The following is a 22,051-nucleotide window of genomic DNA, read 5'->3' on the forward strand; positions in this document are numbered from 1 at the left end:
TAAATGAACACGACACATTTTTCCTTTCAGAGGAAAAGAAAAAACAATCTGAAATTATCCATTACAAATTAGAGAAGTGTTTGTAGAAATGCCATTGGCTTGAGTATAGTTATAAATATATTATTAGAAAATTAATTTGTTTTTCTAATAGCTTTATCACACTTTTGCATATGGTATCTATTATGTCCCGAGAACAATTATTTTAACTTCATAAAAATTTAGCTACATTAATGACTATCCAAAAGAATGTGATTTTGTAATTAGTTTATCTATTATCCCAATCAGTACCAAGATTATCCTCAACTTCTTTCTTGAAAAGAGCAACTATACCCTTCTTAACTGTTGAATCAAGATCCAAAGGTTCCTTTGGGTTCTTACTTGTTACAGCCATCTGGCCTGGTGTCAGAAGGGCCAACCACAGTGTCCATGAATGTTGCAACGTTGGAAAATCCTGCTGGCAGTTCATCCCATTCATCAAATTTGATGCCACTGCCCAAGGAGTAGGTGCCTTCTCCACACTTGCTGCATACCTGGTTCTTCATCTCTAGATACTCTCCAGAAGCACAGGAGAAAGCTGGAAGGCAGAAGAATGTATATCCCATTAGTCACCACTCCCCCATCAATTTCCTCCTCTTCACACTGTCACCAGAATTATTTTTATAAAACTCTGATCATGTCACATCCTAATTAAAGCTTTCCAAAGTCTCCCTTATCACTATTTATACTTCACAATCTGGCCCCAACCTGTTTACCAGGCCTATCCCTTACCCCACCCTTTTCCAACCAAAACAAAATTCATATCATTACCAAAATATTTCCTCTTTCTTGCTGCTGTGGTCTTCTTTCTCTAGAGATGCTGACAAAACCACCTACTTTATTTGGAAAACTCTCATTCCTAACTCAAAAATGACCCTCTTTATAAGAGATCTCCCTGCCCCATCAGGCAGTCAGTTTTGCCTCCCTCTGTGCTCCTGTAATACTCATCTCATAATACACCCACGAAAGCTGTGTGAGTGTGTGTGTGTGTGTGTGTGTGTGTGTGTGTGTGTGTGTGTGTGCAGAGAGAGAGAGAGAGACACAGACACAGAATACATAGAGAGATTAGATATAAACACCACTTATCAGTTGATGTGAGGCTTTGAGCATCCAGAAAACAAAGATGATTGTTTTTGGATTCCTAATTGTAGCTGTCAGATACTAAGCCCAAATAAAAGGTTGATCGAGTGAATAAGAGTTAAAGACAAAGGGGATACTGAGGGCAGTGCTTCACATGCAACAGCTAAACAAGTATCTCCACTCTGGAACCATGACCCGTCTTTTTCAATGCACATAACTCCAACTTAGTCATTTCTACAACCTACATCTTATTACCGATGTCAAGTTCTCAGCTAATTCTGAAAACTGTACCCAAAAGTCATGCGCAATGTGACTAATAGTTGACACAGTTACAGAAAAGAAGACAGTGCTGCTGCTATTATTCATTCAACAAATGCAAATCTATGTCCCCTGAGTGCGTGGCTCTGTGCTCAGGGTGTTATTACTGACTCAACTGTAGCAAAGGGCTTTCTAATCCTTTAATCAGGATATTACAGAAACAAGAACAAAATAAAACCTTCAAGTCATCCGATGAAGAAAAACAAATCTCCCAGCAGAGAGCAAAGCAGCAAAGCCTCTCATTTAGGTAGATTCTTTTAGAATACATTTGGAAACTTACCAAAAAATAAAAACATGCTAATTTTGAAAAACTAAAGAAGTAGAGCTAAAACCCACACTCATCCACTTACTTAACCACTAAATAAGTGGATTTTTGTTTTCTTTCAGAAAAGCTTAAGACACTATACAATGACTTCTAACTCTAAGGTCAACATACCCAAATTAGTAAAATATCAGAAAATAAGGTTAGGTAAAGAATATTGCATGCTGGCCACAAGGTGAAAACGAGGGACCAGCCCTGGCTGGTATGCCTTAGTGGTTGAACACTGTTGTATTGTTTCAGGTTCAAGTCCCAGTCAGGGCACATGCCAGGGTTGCAGGCTCAGTCCCCAGTAGGGGGTGTGCTGGAGGCAGCCAATTGATATTTCTCTTTCACATCGTTGTTTCTCTCTCTCTTTCCCTCTCTCTCTAAAATCAAGAAAAAACATATTTTAAAAAAACCCACAAGGGACCAGGCTGTACCATTTCCTAAGTCTGTGACCTTGAGTGAGTTACTTCACCTCTTCAGGCTTTAGTTCTTACCTGTGAAAAATGAGGTAATAATCATAGTATTGCCTCATAGGGCTATACTAAGAAAATAAAATATAGTATAAAGTAGGTAGCACAGTGCCTAGCATTTAATAAATGCTCACTACGTGCAATTATTATCACTACCAGTACTACCAACAGAGAAACATAGTTATAATTTTTTTATTTTTTTTTACTTTCTATGGTTTGCAGGTCTTCTAGTAAACTGATAAATAATATAATAAACCAAAAGCCAAAGTTACACCAAATCAAGGATCAGCAAACTACAGCTCACAAGCCAAATCCTTCCGGGGCCAATGTCTGCAAATAAAGTTTTATTGAAACACAATCACAACCACTCATTTACGCATTCATTCTATTCCACAACTGCAAAGTTGAATAGCTATGATAGAGACTATATCATCTGCTAAGCTGAAAATATTTACTTTCTGATAAAATAAAGTTATTTTGGAAGACAGTTTAGTCCAGTGTCCAAAACTAAACTTTTAATTAGAAGTAATATTTTATGATGAGTTGTCAAAAGGGACTCTCTAAGCTAAAAAGAAGATTGTGTTTGTGTTATTTCAGTGTTCATTGCCCTGTTAAAATAATTAATAACATCCCCAACTCTTTCAGAGGTGTTTCCTTATCTAAGACCAACAGGAAAACTGAGAAGTTGAAAGAAAATGTATTGAGTATTTATTACAGAGCCAATTCTTTTTATTTGTGGTAGTTGTATAAAGTTGTGAACACTGAATGAGTGAATACTAAACCGTGCTCCTAGGGAGAACACAGGGTTAGGCTCCTGTAAACCTATGGTCAATATCTTTGTTAATAGATCGATACATAACCTTGTTTTATGTGTGTTTCAGTTAAAAAACATCTTATTTAATATACTGTCAATTCATTAACTTTGAACTTCTGGCCAAGAGCAGCACAACTCATGTTTGAACTAAGCTTATTTAACACATGCATTTTCTCACAAAGCACATTACAGCCTTCATTCACTGAGGATCACTAGCCAGCACTTCAGCACTCCTTTTTTTTTTAAATATATCTTTATTGATTTCAGAAAGAGAGAAGGAGAGAGAGAGAGTTAAAACATCAATGATGAGAGAGTTGTCATTGATTGGCTGCCTCCTGCATGCCCCCCAAATGGGATGAAGCCCGCAACCAGGCATGTGCCCTGACTGGGAATCGAACCGCGATCTCCTGGATCCTAGGTGGATGCTAAACCTCTGAGCCATACCCGGCTGGGCTCAGCACTCTTTTAAACAGTGAAATCACAATAAAAAGCACAGAATTGCAAAAAAACATGACATTAAATAGATAGTGAATGGGACACTTGCTAACAATATGAGGAATGAAACACAAAGGCAGAATGTCACCTTGTTCAACCTAAGCTGGGACTCAAATTTTTATGCTCTGCACATATCTGCAATCAACTATGAAAGTATTATGTGTATTGATTAGGGGGTTACAAATAACATTTATAAAGTAGGTGAATTTGCGAATATGGAATCCATGAATAATGCAGATGGATGTATTTATAATAGACTTGTGAAGGAGGAAGATATTACATTATGCCCATTTACCAAATGAGGAAACTGAGGCACAGTACATTTAAATAACCTGTTTAGAAAGGTACCAAGTTACCAAGTGGCAAAGATGATATTCAAATTTAGCTCTGATTCTAAAACTGATGTCCCAAGAAAATTCAGTTTGAGCAGTTACTGTAATCAGTGCAAAAAGGGCAAGCAATTCCAAATGAATTCATTATTATATTTCACATAATTCTTCATTTCCTGTCTTGAACTGGTAAACAATGTTCATGTGTGTTATAAAGCAATAACCATTTCCCACCCTCATATTTCTTGTGGAATTTTTAATATATCATACCTAAAACACATATTCATGAAATATTTTAGAGAGTTACTAACTTCCACTAATCTCAATGTCCTTGTCTGTAAATAAAAAATAGTAATAATATCTATTTCAAAATGTTGTTTTGGGAATAAGCAAGGTAGTCCACATAAAGCATTTAGCAGTGGGCCTGGCATAAAGCACACAAAAAATGTTAGCTACAATTTTTAATAATATAATAATTCAGGGGCCTAGGATAATAAGAATTCTGCTGTTAGACTGGTGATTTTACATCTCCTCAGAATAATTACGTAGTCAAAGCTAGTCAAATGAGTTCAGGGTCTGTAATAATACAGGGAGCTTAAAGAGTGTAAAGCATTTTATATTCTAATCATTTGCTATTCCTCAGTGTGTTTTTTCCATCCTGGAATTCAGCTCTACAGTCACAGGTCAAAGGAAGAAAAGAGCCACACTTTCTTGTTAAACACAATCTACTTGGTGAGATTATGTCAACAGCACTGTTAACCTCTCCGGCAGTCGCCAACAATGACCAGTTTTTCCTTTTCTGGTACCTTCTTTCTTAGCCACATCCACTTTCTACTTCAACAATGCTTTCTTTTTCTTTGGTTTTCGGTTGGATTTTAAGGGTTTTTATAATCTTAGGGAACTGCACTCTTTTCATTCAGATTTATTTAGAGTACAACATAGGACCCTTTCAACAAAAGTGGAACTATAGAGGGTTATTGTAAATAGCTGTTGTAAATGTGAATTGACTATATTTAATTTTAACAATTGGTCATTTCTAAAATAAACACTATTTTTCTTCAATAACCTTGAAATCCTAGAATAACTGAATTGAAGATAAGCAAACTCCAAAGTTCTGATCTGAGAACAGAAAGACCTAAAGTGCATGAGCTAACACACACTACTTAGCAGTGGGCTCAATGTGGGATTTCATGGTATTTTACCTAATCATCAGACCTCTTGAAGTCCAAACTGCAACCAAGAGGTCATACGCTAAACTCAGCATTCTTTTTCTCTGCTCTCGCCTCTTCTTTTCTGACATCTATTTTTACTACTGTGAATTGGTAAAGATTGCAGTATGCAGGTATGAAGAATCAGATATGGAAAAAATCCATTTATAATCGTATGTCACCAACCAGCAAACGGCTGGAACGCCCCTCTGGGCCCCCATTCACTCACCACTTCCCCTTCCTCCCTCATAGGACTGCTGATGGGCCAATGAGACAACATGGAAACTACTCTGAAAGTAAAAAGAGATGAAAATCTAAAGCATTACTATGATCATGTAACCACCCAGTATAATGTACCAAATCATGGCTACTAAACTAAATCATGTATGCTTAACTATAAAAAATATCCATTTTTACTCTTTTACCACAAGGGCCTCTTAGTTTTGCTTTTTCTTCCCCCACAGACCTCATGCTTTGAAAGGTGACCGCTATCAATTACATTTATTCATAACACATCCATTTCCCGTTTAATTCAAAGTTATTCCTGAAATTTGTTTTTTAAACAGTAAACGGTAATAATAAGTAGTAATAAAAGGATTTTCAATTCACTTGTGTAATGAGAAGTTGATGAATTACTGACCCTATGCAGTCTCATTATAGGTAAGTGTATGGGAATCACAATATATTACATTAATTCATTCAACAATAATTCTTGAGTACCTAATATATGCTAGGCAAACACTAGACACCAAGGCTATTTTAGTGACTAAGAAACAGTCCCTCCTACCATGGATCTTCTGTTCTAGTCTAGATTTATCTTCCTCAAAATAGATCAAATTTATATCTTACTAAGCTACATTCACTGTAAAATATGTCTTATCTTTTTTTTTAATGTATCTTTATTGATTTCAGAGAAAGGAAGGAGGAGGGAGAGATAGAAACATCAATGATGAGAGAGTCATTGATAGGTTGCCTCCTGCACGCTCCTGACTGGGGATCGAGCCCACAACCCGGGCATGTGCCCTGACCGGGAATCGAACCTCGATCTCCTGGATCCTAGGTCGATGCTCAACCGCTAAGCCATGCCCAGCCAGGCTGTCTTATCTTTCAATCTAAGTTAATAGCTAAATACAAAATAATTACATACATTTTTGATAAAACAATTAATTAAATCAATTCCAGAGTTAAGACAAGCCAATATTTCTACTTTTCTCAATTGTTTACTTTCATTTAAATAACATATATAAAATAAGATTAAAGCTGTAGACATTATTATTGACTACACAAGAATACTCTTACAACTATTTATTTCATTATTATTATTATTATTATTAACTACCATTAATGGCCATACAAACCATTTTGGGGGCCTCAAAAAGAATAAATTTAGCCCTGGCCAGGTGGCTCAGTTGGTTGGAGAGTCCTGCACACTGAAAGTTTGCAGGTTCAGTTCCCAGTCAGAGCACATATCTAGGTTGCTAGTTCAATACCTTGTCTGGGCGCCTACGAGAGGCAGCTAACTGATGTTTCTCACATCGATGTTTCTCTTCCCCTCTCTAAAAAACCAATAAAAAACATACCCTTGGGTGAGGATATTTTAAAATGATACATTTTACCTTCGTCAATCATTTAGCCAATCAATTATCACTATCACATAATTAAAACTTCACCTGCCTGTCATAATTCTTCTTACAGAAAATAAAAGAAAGGAGAAAAGGGCACCTGAGAGAAACTGAACATCATACTGAATCTCAGCTCTTCCCCCTCTCTCAGTGCTAGTGATAAGGAGAACACTTGGCCAGTCTTTTTAAGCCCTTATTTGTGAAATTCTAAGAGAAGAAAAATAATTTTTCTCTCTCATTTTACAAAAATGAAAGAGAGGCAGGAAGACTTCAAAACAGTACATTGAAACAGGCTATTTCTTGCTGATGTTCTAATTCACATTAAGGCTCCCACCCCCGCTACCCCCCATTGGCAGGAGGGAATCCTTGTTCGCTTTAATTGGGAAGATTCTATTTATCATAAGAGGGTGTTTTTCTTGTCAAAATATGCAAGGCAGCATTGCAGGCTGGTTGTGAGCACATAACAACAGCAACAAAACCCCACAGCTGTCTGCCACGTTGGGTATAAGGCTGGAAAGGATAATGGAAGATGACACTGCCTAAATTCTAATTGTGGAAGACATTGCAATGTTCCTAAGAAGAGTAAATATTCATGAACACTGAGAAGATATATTAGTACTCTACTATGATTTACATAATTCACACGTTATGGGGTCTGAGGCATGATTTGGTCACAGAATAAATAAATCATGATATGTAATAACACTTAAAACTATCAGAATGAACAAAAGGAACTTTTACAGGTTATCTGGCACAAATCCTCCCAATACAGATCCCAAGTTTCCTCAGCTGTGTGACCTTGGGCAACCGTTCTACACTCATTCCAGGCACCAGGCAGACTCTCCATCCAACACACTTCTATAACCCACCCCCAGGACTCTCTGCCCTTTAGGCTCCTTGCAGTACCATGACACCAGATTTTATTATGGTTAAGCTGAGAAAAATCCACTATCTTTTATCTGAAGTGAAAAAGAATGGCATTTTCTTAAAACTCTGCTTTAGATGTCAAAAGACATTAAGTTCTAATTCCATCAGTGCTGCTTAGCTAATGTGAGGTAACACACAAGCTGCCACGTAAACTCTGTGGTACGATAAAATTATTAGAACCAAATTCTTTTTTTTCTCTTTTTTTAACTTTATTTTTATTGTTGACGCTATTCCAGATGTCCCCATCCCCCCCCCCCCCCCCCCCCCCGCCCACCTCCAACCAGCCCTCTGGCTATCACCACACTGTTGTTTGTGTGTATGTATCAGGCATATATGCTCTTTGGCTAATTCACCATCTTTCACCCTGTCCCCCAACTCCCCTTGCTCTGAAAGCTGTCAGTCTGTTCCATGTATCCATGCCTCTGGTTCTATTTTGTTCATTAGATTCCACATATAAATGAGATCATCTGGTATTTGTCTTTCTCCAACTGGCTTATTTCACTTAGCATAATAATCTCCAGGTCTATCCATGCTTTTCGAAAAAGGTGTTAAAGTTCAACCCTATCAATAACAATCTTTAATTTTTAATTAAAACTTGGGGATGCAGTTGTAGGCCACAGAGATGTAAATATTAAGATCATAATTGTAAAGTTCTTTGACAGAGAAAGAAGAAAAAAGAATTTCACCTCTCATTTTACAAAAATGAAATCAAAACACAAGACATACAAAAGAGAACATTAATACAAACCAGTTCTGGCTAATGTTCTCTAATTCACTGTTCTCTAAAGAGAATATTTAGTGAAAGCATTGCCTCTACATCTCTGATAATGAATTCTCATCTCTCACACCCTTTCCAATGAATGGGTAGGACTACCAATTCTATCAGGTAGGACTGTATGATCATCACAGTGCTTCCTAGAGAGAATTGATCAGTCAGAAGATCTCCCCAACCCCACCCTACTTAAAAAAAAAATTAGCAACTTAGTTTCCTGGCAGGAAAATGGACAAGCAAAATCTAACCAAGGTAGTTTTCACCTTTAAAAATAATATAAATGTATTTTACTGTGGCTTCTTGACTTCAATGTTTCGCGGGAGGGGAGACCAATTCCAGTTCATGGGGCATGAATGACAAAAGGTTTATAGAAAAAAATACAACAGTGAAGGTCAGGGGAAGGAAACTGGTCAGAGTATTTGATGAGGTCACCAATGGGGGCAGAACAATACATCTCTGAAATCAGTTTTCTCAATTTCCAATTACATCCTAACACTGATTCTTATCCTCCTGAACTCTTCCTCTTAGAAGGTGTCAGTCACCCTCTACTTCCTGGTAGTCTCTCTGCCCTTGATTCTGCAGTGTACAGAGCTGAGCTCTCTCATCTCCTTAGAAAATGATTTTTTTCAGAGAAGCTCTCTCGAGCATAGCTCCCATCAAGCACTACACTGATGTAAATCCTGACTTTAAACTGTTCTTTTAACATTCTCATTTGTCCCTGCCTTTCACCCTCTATTCATGTGTTGCTGAGCAGAACACTGGAACTTGATGCATGGCATTCCAAATTAGACCTATTGAGGACAAAGTGTTTCTGTCCTTCTACATATAGAACGAATTTTTATAAATCTGATTAGGTCTCTCTGTTTCACCTACAGAAATGAAACACTGAAGTCCCTCTCTAATTTGATGACACCAAAGATATTCAATCAACAAATATCCCAGTGTTTGGAGCTTTCTTAGGAGCCATGACAGTATAATGCCTCTCCTCTTAGGAAGAATAAAATAGGACTCTTTAAGTAAGAATTTCTGTAGTTGAAAAAATATCAATATTTTCTAATACATGTTAATAATGAAAGAATACCATATGTATCAAGCACCCAAAATTTTCTAGGCACAGAAGAAAGAAAAAACACTAACCATCTTCTCATTGTTTATGATGATATAACTACAAATGTGCTCTAAATTCTGAATGTTGTTCTCTTACATTTCAGGAAAAGATACACAAGAATAAAATCTCCCAGACAAGAAAAAGCTTAAGGAGTTCATCACCACCAGACCAGTACTATAAAGAAATGTTAAAGAGACTTTTTTTAAGAAGATGAAAAAAATATATCAAAAATATGAATAAGAAAATATCTCAAAGAAAAAAATTCTCACTGACAAAAGCAAACTCATAATAAAAGCAGTGGATTAACCAACACTAAAACGAGTACAAATTAAAAGGCAAAAGTAGGGAGATTATGTGTAATTACAACAGTAAATTAAGAGATACACACAAACATATACAAGCAAAAAAATATAAAAAATAATGACAAAACATAAACAAGGAGTAGTGAGTAAAAATGGCAGTAGTTTTAGAATGTGTTCTAGCGTAAGTGACCATCAACCTAAAATAGACTGCTATGAACATAGCTTGATATATATGAAGAGCACGGTAACCACAAACCAAAAATCTACAAGAGATACAAGAAATTTTTAAAAAAAAGAAGTCCAAACACAACACTACAGAAAGCCACCAACATACAAGAGGAGAGAGCAAGAGAATAAGAAAAAAACAGAGAACTACAAAAAAATTCAGAAAACAATTAATAAAATGGCAATAACTGCATACCTATCAATAACTACTTTAAATCTAAATGGATTAAAGGCTCCAATCAAAAGACAGATAAAGATGTTGTGGTACATAAATACAATGGAATATGACTCAGCCATTAAAGGGATGAAATCATACAATTTGCAACAACTAGATGGACCTAGAGGGTATTGTGCTAAGTGAAATAATTCAGGCAGAGAAAGACAAATACCATATGATTTCACTTATGTGTGGAATATAAAATACAAAATAAACAAAATTATAAAAGAGAAACAAACTCATAGATACAGAGAACAAAATGCTGGTTACCAGATAAGAGGGGGCTTAGGGGAGTGGGCAAAAAAGGTGAAGGGATATAGAAGTACAAATTGAAAGTTACAAAACAGTCACAGGGGTGTAAAGTCCAGCTTAGGGAACACTACAGTCCATATTATGATAACTATTTATGGTGTCAGGTAGATGCAAGAGTTATCTGGGGAATCACTTTGTATGTTATATAAATGTTTAACCACTGTGCTGTATACTTGAAACTGATATAATATTGACCATCAACTGTAATTGAAAAAAATTATTTAAAAATAAATAAATTAGAAAAATAAATAAATCTACAAACAGATCAGTAATCAATTAAAATGACCTACAAAGCAATATATCTGAGCCTTTAGGTGCTATCTTTTTTTAAAAAAAAATCCATTTTTCTATTTGGGACATTAGTTTGCATAACATTTCTGTCAAGAGATAAATGTTAGGGGAGCACAGATGCCTCAAGAAGGGGACTAACACTTGTTGATCATACACTGTAGTGTATTCCAAAGAGGCAGAACACCACAGGGGTTAAGAACATGGACCCTGGAGGTTAGATTGCCTGGTTTCAAATCCCAGTTCTGCCTTTGACCCATCTGTGTGAGGTAATAGAAGTACCTACTGCGTCACGTTGTTGCAATGACTAAACGAATTTGAGCAAAATACATGTAAAGCATTTGCAATCATGCCTTGCATATAGCAAGTAAAGATTGGCTATTATAATTTTCATTATTATCATTACTATTAAGTCATATTATTATATAATTATGATTCCAGGCACTGTAGATTGTATTTATCACCTCATTTTGGCCCCTCAGACACCTGTGAATAGCTGCCTCCAGGTCAAATCCTTGTTGTGACACAGGAGCCTGTAAGATTTGCCAGAATCTCTGTCCCCACTCACAGCCTCCCTGAAAGCCAGCCATGCAGGCCTCACAGAGCACCCAGGAAAACCCAGTGTGGCCCCTAATCTGCACCTCTCCCCAGGTTTTCTATGCCTCAAATGCCACTGTGCTTCACGGAGTTAAAGAACTTCTTCCTTCAGGGTTCACCTCAAAGATACTCAGAAAATTAACATGAATGACTCATTAAGGATGGCATTTAACCTCGGCCTTGACTCTAAGTCACGACACAATTTTTCACATGAACCTGCCAGGGCACAAATAATTTTCCACAATTATTCAGTCCGAACTTCAAACTTATACCTGCTTCACTGTGAGGCGCTCTTGACTCCCTCTGAGCAGAAGGCATCCCTCCCTCCTGAGTAAGATCATCCAGGTATTAATATCTATCATGCACTTTGCCCCTATGCTATAAATAATTTATTTACCCATCTGCTCCCTCATTAAAATGAAAGGTCCTGGAAGACAGGAATCTGTTTGTTTTTCTCATTTATTTTTGGATTCTTGTTGTCGAGAATATAGGAATACTCAAGAAATGTTTGTTCAGTGAATAAATTAAAGCTCATAAATAGCTGTGGACTAAATAATTTTCCCAAGACATACAAGTCAGTTGCAGATCTGGGGTTTAATCCCAGGATACATCACACCCGACCACCAACCACGGGAGGTCTTAAATCGGACACCAATGCAGTGATGCTGCAACTGAATCTTGTAGAGCAGAGAAATTGTACGAAAAGAGTTAAATCATAGTATAAGTAACAACATGTAAAAATTTATTAAATTAGCTAGGCATGTGTGTTTAAATCTGTATTTTCCAAAAACAACACCTGCAAAAATTAGCTAAAGAGATCTAACTGCACATTGCGTAAGAGTTCTGTAATAAAGTACACCTGGGAAGCTCTGGGTAAAACAGAATGCAGTTAACATACAGTAAATGTGCTATAAATGTTTATTACGTTTCTCAGAGATTTTAATTTGAAAATGCACACCGCATCCCTTCATGAAAGAGATGGAGCATTCACTGTTTTCCAATTTACTGGTATTTCACCACAGAAAACCCTGACACATGTTTTTCTTTGGCCTAAGTATTCCATAGAACAGACATAGAGCAGGACATTCAATTCCATTCTGTGCCAATGTGCTCAAGTTGCCCAAATGCACCAGCTACAGTACCAATAACAAATCCTACACAAATGAGACAAACCCTGTACTGACTACTGGGGAAAAACCTACATTTGAAAGACCTATTTTCCCAGAAATTGGATTTTTAAATATCCCACCCAGAAAGCTAAAACCAACTCTCTTTCCATGAGAATTCTTCCTCTTTCAATTCCAAACTGAAACCACAAGCTGTTGACTCCAACTGTCACCACCAGTTACTCTTATTCCTTAAGACCCACTGAATGTGGGTTAGCAACACTAGATTTGAGAGAAACAATGAAAAAATAAAAATAGTTTATATTCAAGGTTTTTTTCTAACCTGAACAGAGCATTTTTTGATCTAAGGAAACCAAATATTAGTTTACATAAATACTGAAGTACAAGAATAAACAATGTCCACAAACTATGACTGATTTGATGCTAACATATCTTAAATACACATCCCTAATTAGAAAATAATGTGTTAAGGCTGTGCTTGAAGTCATGGACTGAGAAACATAAGGAGTAAGCCGCAGATATACGTGCCCAAAAGTAGGGGTAGGGGACCTTTTTTCTGCCAAGGGCCATTTGGATATTTATAACATTATTCGAGGGCCATACAAAATTATCATCTTAAAAATTAGCCTGCTATATTTGGTCAAACATTAATTAACTCATCCCTAATGTGATGGCTAGAACTGCTTCTCGTTGGCGAGGCGTTGGCAGGGCCAGGCCAAATAATACGGCCCACGGGCCAGACATTCCCCACCCCAGCCCAAAAGGAAGAGATGTCTTATGTTTATTTCTCTCTCAGTGTTCTAGACTTTTCTGCAAATATGTAAGGAAATAGGAAAAAGAATTCTCTCCCCACTTCTAGTATCCAGGTTTTTATTTCTAAGGTTTGGTTTGAAACGAAAAGTCCCTTTCTTCAGCATGTGGGGAGACAGAAAGAGAAAGAGGGGGAGTGGGGAACAGAAAGAGAATTCCAGAATGACTATTGTTTTTAATGATCTAAGAATGTGAAGGGAACCATAGAGGGACAAGGGAAGATTTTAGAAACTCTTACGCAAGAGGGAAGTAACCCAACAGTGGAGAGAGGATGGTACTGGGACAGGGGTTATATCCCCCTGTTCTGGAAAAAGACAAGGAATGTTGTAGTTCAGGAATGGCATGCTACTTGCAAGCTGTGCCTGAGAGATGCCAAGGCTTCAAATGGTGAGTGTTGCCCACAGAAACAAGACTGAGGACCAGGGCTTGGAAGTAGCAGCAAAGTTCCCTGTAGCTAAGCCAGGAGCATCACAGAGAAGAAGAGATCTTAGTGGCCTGCCCAGAGCAGCACTGCCTATGAGACTGAGGAGCTCTGCACAGCAAAGGGGACAGGAGGACAGTGGTAACCAGTGTCAGTTAATAACCAGAGTTCTCTCCATCCCATCTCCTGAGCCCTGTAAGCTCCAAGCTCACATACACCCCAGGGTTCTAGCACAACAAAAACAGATACCTGATTTCTCATTAACTTTACTCAGAGAAGCCTTTAGCCAAATTTTATGTGACTTTTTAAAAATAAAAATACAATATAAGCCCAGCTGGTGCGGCTCGGTGGTTGAGCCCTGAACCAAGAGGTCACTGGTTCAATTCCTGGTCAGGGCACATGCCCGGGTTGTGGGCTCAATCCCCAGTAAGGGGCATGCAGGAGGCAGCCAATGAATGATGTTTCTCTTTCATTGATGTTTCTATCTCTATATCCCTCTTACTTCCGCCTTCTCTTAAAAAAAATATATATATATATATTTTTTAAAAGATACAATATAAGTTGCCCACAAATTTTATGAAAAAAAATTTAAACTACTAAATGAAATTCCTGTAATGCCTTTCCTAAGGAAAGTCCTCCTCTGTACTTCTACCAAATTATATTTTGAAGAATCTATAACAATTTCAACTGAGGCTGAATTCTGGGTTTGACTTCATTGAGAGGCATTAGAATCTGGGGAAATTATGTCCCACACAGCCATTGCCCTAAATATTTTTCACTTAAAGTTGCCACATTCCACTTTTTAATTTTCTTTTATATGGTCCAACTGCTGGGCCATAACATCATCGCATAACTGCTGAGTCTAGCATAGGAGGGGCATCACCCATCATCTGAGGTCTTGGCATCTCTCAGGTATGGCTTGCATGTAGCATGCCATCCTGAACCACAATACTTTTACCCTCTTTTCTCCTAGAAGCACAAGAGTTTCTAATATCTTCCCTTGAAGATGTCCACCAACAGAGCTTTCCATCCCCCAAGTGAGACCCTAGAAGCTCCTCCAGGCTGTCATCTGCATGTGGTAATTGAACTCAATGGGTAAGAAACAGGCTCTGGAATTAGATGTCTATTTAAATTGAGATCTGTCACATTGCAGCTGAATGACCTGTGGTAACTAACTTCACCGCTTTAACTCTGAATTTTCTTACTGATTAATGGAAACACTGATAGTAGCTACCTGAGAGGATGGTTGTGAGGATACAATATGATAATGTTGTAAAGCTCTAGGCACAATGTTTAGCTCCTTATTAAGAGAAATGGTAGCTATTGTTAGCAACAGAAATCTAAGCCACTGAAGAAATGTTCAGTTATTACCATAACTGCCTTCCAGCAGTACTTTAATGACTACTAATGTGGTAAGTGCCATGTTTAATGTTATGAATTAGATGAGCTTCTAAGTTACTTAGATCTATTAAGTTTCTTGTGAGTTTTAAAATAACTTGCCTTTACTATACAAAGAAAAAGTCACTTATCAGAGGCTATACCTTCCAGAGTGATATAAGTATATATGGAGAAATACTCGCAAATGAGATTTCAGACAGGATGCCAAGATAAAAAATGCCCCATCCATCACATAAGTATTGTCATTTTTAGGGTTTAATTTTTAAAATAAGTGGTATCATTTTTAAAGTAATAAGTAATAGTGATTTGATTATTAGAGTTTTTACAAAAATTCTTGCTGGACTGTCAGATTCATAATGTTAACTGTGGGAGATTATAGTAAATAATGAGAAAAGAATGTCCCTGGCAACATTGAAATAGAAATAATGCCTATTCAGACACCAATTCTGTAACAGATTTTTGAACACTAGGCAAATAAATTTAATCAGTGGTATGCTGGTAAATGTTTAATAACCAGCTCCCAAGGAAATGGAGGCCCCTGATTTTTAGTGTTTGCCAGTTTCCATGGTGAAAAAACACTCCACCATGACCCATTTCAAACTAACAACCAGCTCTCAAAAGCCAGTGCTAGCCAGCGCCAACACATCACCTAGATATGGAGCAGTATTCGTCATGGTTAGGTAGTTCACCTCAAAAGGGTTTTTTACATGGGAACCAAGAAATTAGGTCACAAGTAAAAAGTAAATATAGACAAATGTTATGCAAATTTTCTAGGAAGGTAACATGCAATTTTACAATGAGCTAATACCATAGGTATTATTCACAATCCTTCCTCAGAGAGTTTATCTTCTCTCTGCACAAATGGCTGTATCACATTCTTCTATACTGACCCCAGTATCCTCTTAAGAAACTTGCCAGACAGAACTCTTCACCTGGATAGGGTTCTTCTCTGTATGCATTTAATATCATTCATCAAGAAATAATGGTTTCCTTCCCTAATTTTCCTCATAAGACTATTGTATCTTCCCATCTCCCTTTTTTCAGAAACAGAGACACATTCTCTATGAACAGGAAGAAATTAACTATCATTTAATCATTTGCCTATCTGCTCTTTCGTTTGGGAATAGAAGAACTAAGCTTTTCGGAATACCATTTGGAAGGCTGTAGAAAAACCAAAATAACCTCTTTGTCTTAGTTCTAGCTTTGAACTCTAGTCTACCCCTAGACTACTTCACTGCAGGAACCTGTGACTCACCAAACTGAAGGATTAAGAAAAGTAGAGTTTATAAGTGAAAATAAATGTAACAACATATTTCTCTGTTAATTTGTAATGTTGCACTTCAAACCTGCTTAATTGCTAAAAGACAAGCCATTGAATGTGATAGTCATTAATTCTACAATCTCTCTGTAGGCTATACTAAAAAGGAAAATTACATTATTTCTATGGCTAAAAACAGGAAATCCATTGCTACACTAGAGTTCTGGGGATGGATGTTAGTGATAAGAGTCCTGTGGGTGGCCCTGGCCAGTGTGGCTCAGTGGCTTGGAGCAGCATCCCCCTATACATCAAAAGGTAACGGGTTCAATTCCTGATCAGGACACATACCCAGGTTATGAGTTCAATCCCCCCGTTGGGGCAAGTGCTAGAGGCAACTGATTACTGGTTTTCTCTCACGTCACTGTTTCTCTCTCTCTCTTCCTTCCTCTCTCTAAAAAAAAATTTTTTTAATTTAAGAAAAGTTCTGTGGATAGATGTTGGTAAATGTACTTAATGCCATTGAACTGTACACTTAAAATTGGTTAAAATGGCAAATTTTACATCATGTGTATTTTACCAAAAACTGTATAACTTTTTAGAAATTTAAATTAAAAACAGAAATCTATTGAGAAATTCTGCCACTCTGCCCTCCAGAAGTTCAAATACACAAAACAGTACACCATCTCTCCACATCCATGCCAACAAATAAGTAAAACAGAGAAATACAAACATCATATGATTTCATTTATAGGTGGGATCTAAAAAACAAAAAGAAAAATGAACAAACAAAACAAAACAGAAACAGACTCATTGATACAGAGAATGAACTGATGGTTGCTGGAGGGAAGGAGGTGGAGGTTGGGGGAAAGATGAAGGGGAATAGGAGAAACAAACTTCCAGTTATAAAACACATACACTCCAGGGATTAATGTACAGAACACGGGATACAGTCAATAATATCGTAATAACTTCTATGGTGACAGATGTGTGCCAGATATATCGTGGTGACCACATCGAAGGTACATAAAAGTAGAATCACTATGTTGTACACCTGAAACTAATATAGTATGGTTTGTCAACTGTACTTTAATAAAAAATAAATAAAAAAGACAGCACACAGCATTTTTTAAATAATAAATAAAATTAACATCCTTTACTATTGCCTGTGTCTCATTACAGATTTCAGACATGGGGGCGCTGAGTGTTAAAAAAGGAATATTTTTGCTCTGCTAGACATCAGTGCTACATGTTCACTTTTTCAAAGGTCTCATATTCATTACAATTAACTTTGTGGGCTGATATGAAGGGGGAATGGTTTAATCAGGAAAACAAACGGTCAAAAAGTCAAACATACTGCATTCTTTGCCTCTCACTGGGTCAGGCAGGCCAGAGCAGTCCACTGCAGAATTCGGAATGGCCACTCTCCACCTGGAGCCACTGCTATCACATTCCGTATATTCAAAGTGGTAATCTTTCTGCAAACAATTACAAAAACAAGCCTTTGTTAGAGCCACCTTTAAAGGGACAACTGTGCTTTCTCCATCACCCCCAAACCTGCCTGCAAGCTTGATCCCAAACTTTACTTTCTGGTTGACTCTCCTTTCTCCCACTCAAGCCACACCAAGTAGTTTTTTGATCAAAAAATGTATCATGCCAGGCACTGATTAGGTGCTAAGGACATAATGAGGGACAGGACAGTCAATGCTCTCATGTTGTGCCCACTGACCTTAAGTGTCACCCACCCCCAAAGAGGCTACAGCACATTTCCCTATTTCTTTCGCAGAATTTTAGGGCTCTAAATAATTGATAGATAAGCATATAAGAGCAAAATTAACACTAGGCAATTGAATGCTGTCACTGTCTCAAGCCTTTCAAAGAAATAAATAAGAGAACCACTCCCACTGACCTAATTCTTACTCTGTATAAAATTTAACAGAGGTGTGATAATTAATCATCCAAATGCCAGGAAAAGACTACCAGTCTTTTAATCAGCTCTCCCAGGCTCAATACACAGGGACCACAGGAAGCTGCCATCAATCACAGGCTATAAAAAGGACATTTAAAACAATTGCCAAATTAAAACCAATCCACTTGCCTCTGGCCTTTGGTTGCTTTGAAATTTTCACAGTGCCCTCCGTTGGTCAGAGAACATTAAATGAGGGAGATGCCTGAGCTTAGAGAAACAAGGACCAAATGCCATTGGGCATTTGAAGAATGAAATTCTACTTCCTCCCGAAAACATTTCCATTTCAATACCTAGAATGTTGCTATTCTGCTCCATCCATTCTATTTGCCTCCCTTACTGTATCAATGGCAGAAGAGAAAGGACATGTCAAGTGACATCACCATTCAGGAAATCAGGTGTGAGGGGCAGGGAGGTATCTGTCCACACGGCTAGAACACCTCTTAAGGTTCTGGCCTGGCCGGCGTGGCTCAGTGGTTGAGCATCGACCTAGGATCCAGGAGACTGAGGTTCAATTCCCGGTCAGGGCACATGTCTGGGCTGCGGGCTCGATCTCCAATGACTCTCTCGTCATTGATGTTTCTGTCTGTCTCTCTCTCCCTCTCCTTTCCTCTCTCTGAAATCAATATCGATAGATTTAAAAAAAAGAAAAAGAAAGAAATAGGTTCTGAAACCAGAAAGGTCTGGGTTTAAGTTCACATCCCATTCCTCTACATACATATGCTATCAGGCAAGTCACTTACCTCTCAAAGCATTTGGTTTTTTCATTAGACAATTGGAATAATATTTACTATCTTGTATGGTTCTTATGGAAATTGAGATAATGCATGCAAAATGTCAAGCTTGTTAGGCTACACGGAGTTAGCATTTGATTAATGGTAGAATTATTATTATTAACAACAGTAGGGACATAGAGGATGATAAAAAGAAAGGAGCTAGTGGTGATATGGGAAGGCACAGGCCACCTGGGTTTCTGTTTCCCTGGCTTCAAGTTCTGCAAATGCATAAAGTAAAATGAGAGGGGATTGTAAATTAGAGAAGGTGGGACTATCAGGTTGGGGCAAAGGTCTTGATGCTGCACTCACCCTCTCCCCCAGAAATAAAATTTAGTATATCCTTCAGGCAGTCAACTCTGAATACTTGTTCCCACTCAAACTTTTGACCATGTTTGGCAACAGATAACTTGAGATGATGTCTTTTGATAAGTGCCTGGATCTCAAGTTTGCTTTACTGCCCATTAAGGGCAAATCTACATAACAATCAATAAAAGCAGCCAAACGAGAAAGGTTTTCTAGAGGGAAAATTGGGAGGAGGGTGAGCAGAAGGGAGGAAAGGAAGGGAGGGAGGAAAGGAAGGGAGGGAGGAAAACAATGAAAGCTCACTGAATTTAACTACATTCAACTGTTGATCAAGAAAGTCATCAAAAGTCATAAACTAAAGGTAAACAACAAACTGGTGAAGAAATAACACAAAACAAAGGTTAACCAGCTTAAGGACACTGGGTTTCTACAAATCAGTATGGAAAAGTACAAGTAATTATTTGGAAATATAGTCAAAGAACAATACAAATGGTCAAAAAAATACAAAAAATATGTTAACCCTTGTCAAAGAAATACAAATATTTCTTTTTCAAGCTGGTACAACATTTAAAATACTTTTTAAAAATTCTCTCAGATAACTGCAGTAAAATGAGCACTTATGTGCTCCCAATGAGAGAGTAAAGTGGTACAGGCTTTCTGGAGAGAAGTCTGAAGATATGAAATCAAGAGCTTTAAGGTGTTCAAACTTTTGAACCCAAAATCCCACTTCTAGCATCGAATTTAAGGGGGGGAAATGTTTAATGCGGTCAGTGATATATGTGCAAAACTGCTCATCATAACTTTGGTATAGCTAGGGAGAGCATACTTAATAGTTAAGCATTAAAGAAACTCACATTTACACTATTTAGCTGGTATTTTTCATATGTATTTACATCATTAAATACCTATAACAGTTATGTGGTTTAGGAAGAACAGTTCATATAATTCCCATTGTTCAACTGAAACTCAGATAATGTGTAAGTAATTGGCCAAGGGCAGAAGTCAAGCCTTCTGTTTATGCACAAGCATTTTCCGTTTATATAATGCCATTATGCTTAAAATAGAAAGTAACTGTTTTAAAAATAGAAGGAATGGTGAAAGTTTCCAATATAAAAGCCTGATGGCTACAGAAATCTAACAAAATCATAAAGATGTCTCATGTTCAAAGAGAATACAAGAGTATACAGATAAGGGAAACGATCCGATTCCTCTCTATTTCTGTATTAGTTTCCTGTGACTGCTGCAACTAATTACCATACACTTAGCCACTTAACACAATAAAAATTTACCCTTTCACAGTTCTGGAGACAAGAAATTCAAAATCAGTATCACTGGGCCAAGCTCAAGGCGTCAGCAAGGCTGCACTCCCTCCACAGGCGGTAGGGTGAATATGCTCCTTGCCTCCTCCAGCTTCCAGTGCCTGCTGGCATTTATTGGCTTATGGACACATCTCTCTGTTCTCTGCCCCTGTAGTCACATTGCCTTCCCTCTGTCTCATTTCCCTCCACCTCATTCTTATAAGGACATTTGTGTTGGCATTTAGGGCCTACTTAGAGGATAAAGAATAATTTCCCCACCTCATGATCCTTAACTTAGTCACATCTTCAGTGTCTTTTTTTTTTCTTTTCCATAAAAAGATAAAATTCATAGGTTTCAGGGATGAGGACATGCATTATCATTTTTGGAGGAGGGCATTATTCAGCCTACTACAGTCTACCTTTTGATCCCAAAGATTCATGTTCTTCCCACATTCAATATATATTCACCATAACCCAACATCCCCTGAAGTCTCAACACATTAAGCATCAATTCAAAATCCAAAACCTTATCTACACCTCATCAGTTCAAAAGCCCCAAATCTAATCATCTAAATCAGGTATGGGGAAGACTCTGGTTATCATCCATACTGGGGCAAAATCCCTCTCCATTTGTAGACCTGTGTTACCTGCTTCCAAAATACAATGGTTTGGGGCATTAATAACAATTACAAACATTCCCATTCAAAAAAGAATAAAGTAAAAGGAAGGAAGGAAAAGAGGAAGGGAGCAATGAAGGGAGAGAAGAAGAGAAGGAGGGAGGAAGGGAGAAGTCAGTAGTGTCAAGCAATTTCAGAATCCAGCAGGGCAAATTCCATCAGGTTTCAAGGCCTGGGAATAATCCTCTATAGTTCATGGTTCCAACCTCTGGGCCCAAGGTTCCACCCTCAGAGTCATTCTTATGGGGGTTTTTGAAAATTGGAACATGTTTGCAGCTGAGGAGTTTTATTGGACTGTTTCTTGCCTATAAAATGTTGGGAATCCAACAGCATTCCTCATTTTCTCTGTCTCTCTTACTTTCAGCTCAAGCTGGCACTATTTCTGCTGATATAACATTATAAAAACCTTGTGGGTCTCCTATGTATGTCATAGGATTGGTGCTATCAGATGGAGGATCCTCCACAGATCTTTCCCAGATAATCCCATCTCTATTCCTGGCTTCTGCTGAAATGGTTAAATAGAACAGTAAGTCACACATCTAATTTCTTTAGCACAAGCAAAAGGTTTTCCAGCCATATTTTTGGACTTCTCT

At 37.6% G+C, this 22,051-nt stretch overlaps 1 protein-coding gene across 1 annotated transcript in view; it reads right to left on the bottom strand.

The window, feature by feature from the left end:
- The window catches only part of ELAPOR2 (endosome-lysosome associated apoptosis and autophagy regulator family member 2), a 160,887-nt gene that overhangs the window by 67,383 nt on the left and 71,453 nt on the right, over positions 1–22,051 (bottom strand). The window contains exons 2-3 of the mRNA XM_016218812.2: positions 17,796–17,916; positions 379–574 (exon numbers count right to left, since the gene is read on the bottom strand). Coding sequence (XP_016074298.2) covers positions 379–574; positions 17,796–17,916 — 317 coding nt within the window. The remainder of the gene's footprint in view (positions 1–378; positions 575–17,795; positions 17,917–22,051) is intronic.

This window comes from Miniopterus natalensis, chromosome 10 (assembly GCF_054644295.1).
Source record: "Miniopterus natalensis isolate mMinNat1 chromosome 10, mMinNat1.hap1, whole genome shotgun sequence".
In the NCBI taxonomy this organism is placed as follows: Eukaryota; Metazoa; Chordata; class Mammalia; order Chiroptera; family Miniopteridae; genus Miniopterus; species Miniopterus natalensis.